Here is a 10,450-nt window from a genome sequence, read left to right on the forward strand (position 1 = left end):
TTAAGAATTGAAATGTAAATGAAAGGTAAATGTCGCTTCCAAATTTCCAAGCATTCGTTTCTAGGACAACTGCCAAAGTGTTACTTTAATAAGTAATATTTTAAAAATCATTTATATAAAAATATTCAACAAATGTTTGTCTTTTTCATTTGTAATTTTCAATAACTTTCACTAAATTAAATAAATAAAATATGAAGAAAATTCCACGAACGTTTGGATCAACCCTTGTTTATTATCTCCTTAAATGTACATGTATGTACAATGTATGTACTAGTATTTTTAATGTAGAATCTCTTATTGTGTTTGAGAATAATTTTCTATTTTTTCCAGCTATTCATTTTATTACTAGTAGATCTATATATAACAGAGTGCAATATTATCAGTTGGAAGTTATGGAACTTTGTTTGAAAATGCAAGTATACAGTGTTCGTTAAATTTACCTTTAATTGTAAATATTGTTTGTATTAATTATAAAATTGTAGATTTCAACTGAGCTTATATTAGAATGCAGTGAAAATAAGGCACAGAAAGGGTCTTAATTCCCATATTATTTCTTTGATCTTGAATACTTTTTGAAATCTCCATATGTTTCATATAATTTATCCTATATAAAAAAGGAATAGAAACTCAGTAGTACTAATATTATGACTTATATTTACAGGCTAAAAAATAAATACAATATTTATCAATATAACTGAATTTATAACAAGCATAAATGATAATGTTACAATTCAAGATGATATTGTAAAAGCAGAAAATTTAGTTGGGATTTAATTTCGTTTTTTCTTTTTTCGTTGTTTACAATTATCAACGAAATTAAAATCCCTCATGAAATTTTCACATGACTATATATTGAATAGAGTTACTTTCGAAACGACAAAATTTTATGCTCACAAAGCTATTTTAGATAACAAATCAATTAAATTTGGTCCCCATAAAATTTGTGTTCCTACAGTAAATGAAAATAAAGGAATAAAGATTTATTTCAAATACATTTATTTTCACTTTTCCTCTCCAATATCTAACAGCTGATCCAAGTCTAATACAGAATCGCATTTCTTGTTAAAATGTCTACCCAGTTTCTGAAACACAGGATTAACATTTTCATCTGATTCAAAATTAGAACTGTCTACCAGAATCTCCACTCCTTTCTGAGAGAAAACTGGGGTTGTGTCCTTTAGTGGCCATGGTAAATTTAGATGATGTCTATGAATCTAAAAAAATATATACCCAAGCATTAAACATTTCAACAGAACATAGTGTACCGAAACAGGAAACCTCAATATAGTACATAAGCTTTACCATAGTCAGTTACATGTTATATATGGGTGGGGTCATTTTAAGGAAAAACTAAACCTAGCTCTTCTAAAAAAAAATAGTTTTCACTATCATGTATAACAACCTTCCTACCCTAACTTTTGTAGGCATATTACCAGAAACACATTTTATTTTTTAATTAGGCCTTAGCATAGATACACTGTATTCTGTAAACCAACTTTTATTCTTGACGACTTCATTTTATGATTTACTAAGGATAAACTAGTTGATGACGATTAATTTTTGTGATCAAGCCTTTTTTTGATCTGTTTTGAATAGACACAGAGATTTTAAGGACCAGTTCATGGCGAGAAATATTCACGATGAAGCGGCTCTCATGAACCTCTAGAAAATTTCTCGCACGTGAAGTAAAGTTTGTTTACAATATCATATATATATACTATTTTCTTACTTTAAACAGTTTTCCATTTTGACAGTGCCAGACCACTCCTTCAACAAGCCCCTCCTGAGTGGAGGAGAACCAGTTCTGGATCTCAGTCAGGGAAATCCCTGGAGGTTCTGAGAGAGCTATGGAACCATGAATCACCAGGAAGTGGACAGGATTTCTTTTGCTGCCGATACCTGTGATGAACAATTTTAAGACAATATTACTGTTTGGAGAAAAGCAGTTTGTTAACTACATTGTAATGTATACTTCTTTCATTAAAAAAATGCATGATTGTATATAGTGTAGTTGCTATTAAAATCCATTCAAAGTAATTTTTCTCAAGGTACAAAACTAATCTAGATAACATAAAGCTGCTGCTAAAGGGAGGTAATTCCAGCAACTTCTAACATGCATGTAAACTGTTTACTTACTATAGGCATTTCCATTAATATGTGTTCCTATCAGCTCCGCTGTATAACCCAGGAAATTTTGTAGAGGCAAAGCTTGTATCTGTAGACACTGTGGACAACCTTCTTTTTGCCTGTAAAAATCACTTCTATATGAGATTTGTAGTATATACCCCTGGTATTTGTAAGACTCCAAGGTCCAAGGGTAACCCCAAAGTCTGATGATCTTGACAAACCCTGATGGTTCCTATGAGACATGCTGAGCTAAAGTGTGATGGTCCAATCATGATCCAATGAGATGTGGAGAAACAATTGACGTTTATGCCATCACAATAAACCGACGTCAATCATTGACGCCGTTTTTCTGCATTAAAATGCCTTCGTTTCCTAATTCATCCCTGCAAATACTTTTATTTATTTTGCGTATTGTTTACATGTTTCAGAGATATTATGATTAGTCCTCGCACACCAATCAACTGATTAGGATTAGTCCTTTTAATTGTTTTGATTTAGGGTTAGTCCTAGCAAACTAGTCGAGTTATTAGGGTTACTAATAGTATTGCACCCACCCAAGATATCTAGATATCTATATAGTTGTTTGGTCTTCACACCTGGGTAAGTTTCAGACCTATGCGAGAGATTGGAGAGATAGGGGTTAGTTTTCGCATAATAATAATTATTAATACTTATTTAAAACCTTGGCATGGTGAGACATTGTAGTTTGGAGCATTAGTACTATGACGTCATAAACATTGTTTTCAGCACCATGGGGGATTGGTGTAGACCATTGGACCTTGGAGTCTCATTGCATTCCTATATATTTAAAGAGACACTAGTTTGAACATTGAAGCTTACAACATTGATAAATCTGCCACACTTAACTAAGTGCAAGTAAGTTCAACAAATGTGAATAACTTTCTATCCAGTGACAATACAGGAATCATGATTTTGTGCAATTCATAGAACATGCTCCATTAGAAGAAAGTTTGCAAACAGTACATGCATGTTTTTTTCTTTTTAGAGTGCAAATGGTTTATATTTGAAAACCACCCAAATTTCTTCATCATTCTTTACATACACATATATTTCTGTATGTCTACAATGTAATTGTAAAGACCAGTGTTTTATCCTGTTCCACTTACATTAAAAACAACCCCAGCCCTCTGTCTAAGTCCACCGCAGACTCATGCCAACAGTACTGTCTGGATTTCTTCTCCAGCGGAACCCAACCTGTCAGTGACAAAAATACACTTAATATGCTTTAATTACTGTGAAATTAATTTTCGTGGGGGTTTAACTAAGTAGAGACCCACGAATTCATGTCCACCACGAAATGTAAATTTTCATATGCACAACTACTATAAAGTTCTTCATCCACGAAATCATATCTCCACGAACCAACATTTTTTCCTTCAACCACGAAAATTTTACCCAACGAAAATATGTGATTTTACAGTAACTCCATTTGTACACAATAAATCAGTCAATATACAGCTGGTCTTTGTTATCAAAAATTTTTCTTCAATATATTTTTACCTCCATTTCTAGTCTCTTTTTTCATGGACACATCAAATACAAGATAATGAAGTTGACCATATTTTCTAAAACACTTCATCTTTAATCCTCTTTTAAAACTTAGTTCAAAGGGATTTTGACTTGTTATTTCTGTTTTTATATTGTTAGATTAAATTCCCCCGATCAGCATCTTGAATCCATCAAATAGGAGCAATTTATTTTCATTTTTTACCTGGAATGTGTCGACTTTTGTCTGGTTGTGGCTGACCATTTACCAGATTTACATCAGAGGCTGGCACCCAATGCTCAGGAACCTCCTTATACAGAATTAAAGACAACCCAGTAAGTCAAAGCTAACATTAACAAACATTATCTACCTACTAGTATTAGAAACATGCAGTATACTGGGTTAATTTTAGCACTCTGCAAAAGTTAGAATTTGAGGGGAGGGGGGATAAAAAAAATTTCACCAAAATATAAAGAACTGACAATTCCATAGTTTATAGAGATATTTTAATAAAATTACATGTTTTAACAATTGTTTAAAATTGAAAACTGCCTAAATATAAAATACCAATATTTCAACTTCCTAGCTGATTTAAAATTTGCCAAAAATGCCAGATACCAAATTACCCAATATACCGTACAGTGTTTATACACGTACAATTGTAAGAGATATCAAGGGTCAATGTAAATTTTTCTTAGATTATTCCTAATGCGTTTTTCTCTTACTTTGAAATCTTTTTCAATGTCCCACTCAAATGAGGGTTCAGATATATCTTTTGGTCCTTGCTCCCACTTTTGATGAAGCAACTGGAATTGTTTGAATCTTTTATCACCAGCTTTGTTTGGTTTTCTGTCTAATCGAGCCCACAGCCAAGGTACACCTATAAACAATATGATAAAACAAAAATAAATATATTTTGCTAGTGTTATTTTAATCATTGATTATATTTGAAAATAAGACTATTAATAGTATTGTTTTATTATAAGTGATTGTTAAAAAAATTCTTCTATAAAATGTAATTTTTAAATGCAAATTTCCAGCCAAGACATTCTTTATCATTTTTATAACCTTTGTTACACTGTAAATAGTGCAATTATTATACACATGGCAGGTAAATTTGAAGTAAGAAAAACCGTTGAGAAATTAGTTGAATTTTCATCTTCATATACAATCTCAAAAAAGGTTTGTTTTGAACAGTTTGGTTGTTATTTTCAGCCCAACTCCTTTTGTATTCTTCAAAATCATTTCAGAGTGGTGTTCAAGAAAACAGCAATGAATGAAATGTCTCATATTTTCAAATATTTGCATATTATTTTGAGTTAATGGCATTATGATAATAAATCCTTCTCCATCTTCATGTTAAAAATAAGATGATGAAACATTACCCTGCCACTCTGCAATAAATACACATGTCCCATCCAGCTTTTCAGTAGCTTTTGATTCGTTTATGTTGCTTGCGATTGCTGCACTTTTAACTAAATCAGTTGCAATCACTTTATAGCCTTGAAACTTCCTCTTACTAGCTGGTTCATCAATTACTCTAGTCTCAAATATACAAGAAACCTTCTGTTGAACTTTCCCACACTTCTCCATTTCAAAATTCAAGCATTTGTTTTGCTACTTACCTTCACCGTTTCCGGTGTAAACGTCACTCAGTAACTCATTCACTTTCCTTTCGTACGTTATTCCTTGTTTTCGCAAAGATGCCTTACCGACGGCAGTCTAACCGACGACACGATCGAATCAAGCGTTTATAAGGAAATCACCTGTTCCTAGTCATAGATTTTTAGAAAAAAATAATTAGAAATACAAGTAGCTATGAATTTGGAAAAGATATTTTATGAGAAAATTTTAAGGTAAGGTTTGCGTTTACAGGGAGATAAACTCTCGCGAATCACCAAAGCGTTTGAAACAGGCAAATTCAAACAAGCGATGCTAAGCATCTCGGTAACGAATTTCCTCTGTTATATTTGATGTTTGTTGTCACTTATTGTTAGGAGTAAAAACAAAGGACGTTTTCAGGAAAAGTCATATAACAAATCAAAGCATAGGAATCTTGGAAGCCTTTGACATTAGCGTGATGCATGTGGATGAACAAATAAAAGAGGACATGTTTATTTTCGATACGGAACGTGGCAAGTTGTACGGCCATTCCGATCAGAAGAAAGTCATTGACGCATTGTGCTGTTGTGTGTTTCTGCTTCACCACTACACTTAAATTTTAAGTGAGAATGGGAAGAAAAAAAAGACCTGAAAGTATCCTGTAAAGTATTATGCTATATGCAGTCCGAACAGGGAAGAACAGTCACGGTGCATTTGACCATGTCCAATGATTATGATGTTGAAAGTTTGATTGTTGATAGTATTTTCATCAGGTAATTATTTAACTATTCATTTTACTGAAAGTTATGAATGATCTAGGCCTACTGATTACGGATTTAAAAACGATGAATAAACGGTACAAGGATGTCAGGATGTGACTTATATCCCAGCCAAAAAAAATTAAAAATGCATTCGTTCAAGAAACTATGAAAAATAAAATCCTTGCTTTTTACTCAGTTTTTAGGCCTAATATTTGTAACATTATTGGAACAGGTATTCAATTGTTCAAGTTACCTTTTTAAATGAGGTTTGATTTTAATTAATATCTCATTTTCTAATTAATTAAAAAGAGATACAGATGGTGCATGACAAGAACATTAATTAATAATTTTCTTGATCAAGCATTTGCATTTCACTAATTCAATCTGTAAATTTTACAATAATTTCATTGTTTCTTCATTGATTATATTGGAAATTTATTCATTTCATTGAGTGAATGAAACTCAGTGCAATTCCTTATGCAATTCCAAAAATGCAATTCCTTAAATGTTATTGTAAAAATGAACACATATGATTTCAGATCATGGGTCATTAATTGGAAAAGATAAGAACAAAAAAAGTACTTCAGTGTTTCCTTAAAAGATTTGTGCCATCAATCAAAGTACAGGTCACCCCATCTCAGCCCAAGAATATTAAAAGAAAGTTGGATGGATCAACCTAAGATGTTGAACCAGACATGGCAAAATCAATGGAGATTTGGAGAAGAACTTCTGACTTGTTATACCCAATGCATATTTTTATATGTCTATAGATTATAGAAGAAAATTTAATGTTTAACAACATCGTATCTAGTATATATGTAACCCGGGGTCTTAGGGCAGTTCAAATTCAGTATGGGTGGCAAGAACGACTTCAGATAAAGTTTACACCATTTATTTGGATATAGAGAAGTAAAATACATGCTGTTTTCCATATATTTAGAAAATATTTGTATGTGATGATTGCAGTGCATGCTCTGTTTGTCCATCTTTGAATTTCAGTAAAATTAATGTAATTAAAACATCATTGGTATTAATTGAAGGTTGCTTTTTTTTTTATACTTACATGTAACAAGTTTCTTAAAAGGGTTTGTAAAATTAATACATGAACAATTAAGATTAATATTTTTATTCATTAAATTTTGTTCTTACCAGGACCTAATATGCTCAAATAAGTATTTCTGAAAACTGATGAGTTTGTACATAAGCTGCAGTGAACATGTATAATTATATCTACTTACAGTTTAAAACATGACACTTGGAAATTGTAAGGTTGTTAATCTAGTAGGAATGATAAGACAAGTTTAGTAATCTACTAAAATTAAAATCTTTCACAAATACACGTAGTTTATTTTAAAATTGTTTACATTTATAATCTTTTAAATTTTTTTTCTGTATTTTGATTTTCAAAAGGAGAAAATTTTGTTATATTTAAATTATTATTTCATGGATATCAAGGAGATATATCTATCACTGTAGCATTGTTTCTTTTTCCCCTGTTCTTGACAAATATTAATGACAGTGTTATGTCATTTTGCAGAATTTGCCTTTTCTCTGAAATCAGAAGTACTCTGTAAACTCATTAAAGTATGAATTGATGTTAGTTAGAATTCATCTTTATTTTGTTCTGTCTGATATTTCATTTTAGATTCTCAGACTACCTAATCCAATGAATGAGCTTATGTCTATTAAGTGTAGATATAGGCCATCTTTAAAAAATGTTTGGTTGTCGGCCTCTCCAGACAGACTGACTAAAATGACCAGACTGCAAACTTTTTTTTCAATGCAGTGTCGTATTTTTTTTATTCCTCTGATCCCCCTTAAAAAATGTTGTTGAAGATTTTCTCACCTACCGACCCAATAATTTTACCCTGAGTCAACAGAGGGCAAACAAACATTACTTTAAAGATAGCATTTCTACTCTTCAAAGTAAAGAAATCATTTAATTATAAAAACAGCAGCTTCGTGGATGCAATGCTTACAACATTTCACTCAAAAAATGGCATAAATGTATAATGACAGTCACCAGCCATAACTGAATAAAGACATTTTGCTACAAAGATGTCTAGAAGTTACTACATGTTGGTATAACTAAATCAGCATGAGGTCAAATTCATAGGCTTTCAATTGGTTTTGTTGCAACATGTTCTGAAGTATGTTTATATACATATACACGTACTTCTAAAGGTGTTGCAGTATAATTCATGGACAATTTCATCAGAATATTCAGATGGAAAGATTACCAAGAATACTAGAGTTCTTCCATGGAATAAATTTTTAAACCATCATGTAGCACAGGAGGAGTTTTATTTTGAATATTTCTGGCCAATTTATGCCTGAAATCAATACCAGAAATAACATTTAGTCTTTTACATTTACCATGACAGGTGATATCAAAGTTGTCTTTAAAAGTGTAGAAAAAGCCTGATTTTTATGTTCCGAACCCATAATATGGCCCCTGTTTCCATGGAAATAATATTGGGGACATACATATTTTTTTAGTTCAAATTAATGAAAATGATCAAATAAATAACTTCATGGATTTTGATGGAATTGGTAGATATGTAAAACGTTGATTTTTATATTTTTGTTGCCATGGCAACGGTTTCACTTTATCAAGGAAAATTGAAAAATCTGCTTTTTTACCCAAATTTCCACATTTTTGATAACGGAAAATTAAAAGTTTAAATAATAGAAGCATGAATTATACTAATTCAGGTCATTTTAATTATAAAAGTTTGATAATTTATAAAATAAATCAATTTTTTCAATGAAAATAATATTCGAAGTGAAATATGAAATACGTTAAATTTGGCGTCTTTTACTCAAAAAATGGAACGGGCAATATCTTTGAAAATCATATTAAATGATGAAGCTAATCTCCCTGAATAAATTGATATATAGCATGTGTGCAGATTTAAAAAAAAATATGAGTTGGAGGGAGACGCAAACCTTACCTTAAGTCAGCTAGGATGCCCTGTGTATACGAAAAATTTTCCTAGATACTTTCAAATTCTATTTTACTTGTATTATTATTATTTTCTGAAATTATGCATATTATAAAATATAATAAAGAAAAAAAGTTAAAAAAAAGTTTAAAAAATTAAAAAGGTTAAGCATAAATAGAAAAATGTGGGATTCGAATTAGCAATCACCATATTTGTGTTTCAGTAATCTTTTTCCTTTTTCTTTTTTATGTTTAATTTACGTTACAGTAATCAAACCAATGTACCAACAAAGTCATTCTTGTCGAATGTATAAATTTAAAGCTAAAGAGAAGAAATTTTCGCCATTTTTTGAAAACGAAAACCCCATATCTAAATGGGCTGGGTGGTTGTTGTTATTTTTAGACTATTTGATCTCCTTTAGGAGAAGAGCTCCATAAAAAGATATAATAAAATGATCAAATTTTAAAACTAAAATTTATTTAATTTTTCTTGCCAAATGATAGTTGACAGCTTAAGATATCATATCTAAAAAAAATCATGTTAATTTGTTGACCCCCTAGCCCCCTTAACCAAAATTATTTAAAAGTAATGAAGTGCAGCTATATCCACAAATAAAATACTAATTCACAAATTGCATGTTTTTCTTAATTGTTAAAGGGTGGTCTTTGGCAGCAATTTGTCATCTCCAGATGGATACCTCAATATTAAATATATACTCAGTACAAAAGAAAAAAAATTAACGGACTATTAACATTGAAATTTCATTATTGGTTTTACGCATGTATAAACTAAGATTGTATAACAAAATCTTGGGTAAACAATATATATGAGTCTAGAGACACAGGCGCCGAGGCAAAAATGTCATATGCGCTACATGGCTCTTTAATTTATACACAAAGTGGACGCTCCAGGGCCGCTGCAGGAACTGGACCACAACTTCCGCCGCCATAAGATGCCCACGTTGACTAATACCTTTATAAATCGCAAACTATTGTTAGAAAATTGTGAAAATAGGTATCCATAAGAAATAAAAATATTTGTGATATTGAGATATACATGTATATGCTTGGAATTATGCTAAGAAGAGGAATGCAAAGATGAATAGATCATTTTTTTTATGAAAAAGTCAATGATACTGAGACGTCTTGAAACTTAAATTTAGATTAGAAAACAAAAATTAAACTTTTTTTTTTTTCAAAATTCATTGATCGACTAGTTTCACTATTTTCGAATATTAATTTCTGATGAAAACCTTTCTATAGATAATTTCATTCAATAATTTGAGTCCATTTCTCCGATATCAATATTTCTATTTACATTTGTTTCATCATCTTCGCCAGCCAAGGGTTTCCGAATCCGATACCTACTCTACAACCCTTAGCAGATTTAGCCCTATCAAACGGTAACTTTGATTGCGCTGCCTATCGCCGTAATTGAGTTAAGTCCCTTGAAGCTCTTTAATATTTGTCCAGTGAAAATAGCTGTAAACATACGTAGATTCAATATGA

At 31.1% G+C, this 10,450-nt stretch overlaps 1 protein-coding gene across 1 annotated transcript; it reads right to left on the reverse strand.

Annotated features, from left to right (window-relative positions):
• Nucleotides 1-973: 973 nt before the first annotated feature.
• LOC134278715 (RNA ligase 1-like) lies at nt 974-5,227 on the reverse strand. The gene is made up of 7 exons (XM_062761008.1): nt 5,020-5,227; nt 4,360-4,514; nt 3,860-3,944; nt 3,255-3,342; nt 2,137-2,246; nt 1,730-1,899; nt 974-1,214 (listed from the first exon to the last, which is right to left on the reverse strand). The coding sequence occupies exons 1-7, from the start codon at nt 5,225-5,227 to the stop codon at nt 1,002-1,004; spliced, it is 1,029 nt and encodes a 342-aa protein (XP_062616992.1). The 3' UTR covers nt 974-1,001.
• Nucleotides 5,228-10,450: the final 5,223 nt, after the last annotated feature.

The sequence above is a fragment of the Saccostrea cucullata genome, unplaced genomic scaffold, assembly GCF_032062105.1.
Source record: "Saccostrea cucullata isolate Sc308-1 unplaced genomic scaffold, CSIRO_AGI_Scuc_v1 ctg5999, whole genome shotgun sequence".
Taxonomy (NCBI): domain Eukaryota; kingdom Metazoa; phylum Mollusca; class Bivalvia; order Ostreida; family Ostreidae; genus Saccostrea; species Saccostrea cuccullata.

Excerpts from the sequence above, each read along its gene's own strand:
- LOC134278715 (XM_062761008.1), bottom strand. The coding sequence starts at position 5,227 with ATGGAGAAGTGTGGGAAAGTTCAACAGAAGGTTTCTTGTATATTTGAG. Across the intron at positions 3,945-4,359 it reads ACATTGAAAAAGATTTCAAA|GAGGTTCCTGAGCATTGGGT; the intron begins GTAAGAGAAAAA and ends ATTCTGTATAAG. Across the intron at positions 3,343-3,859 it reads CAAAAGTCGACACATTCCAG|GTTGGGTTCCGCTGGAGAAG; the intron begins GTAAAAAATGAA and ends TGTCACTGACAG.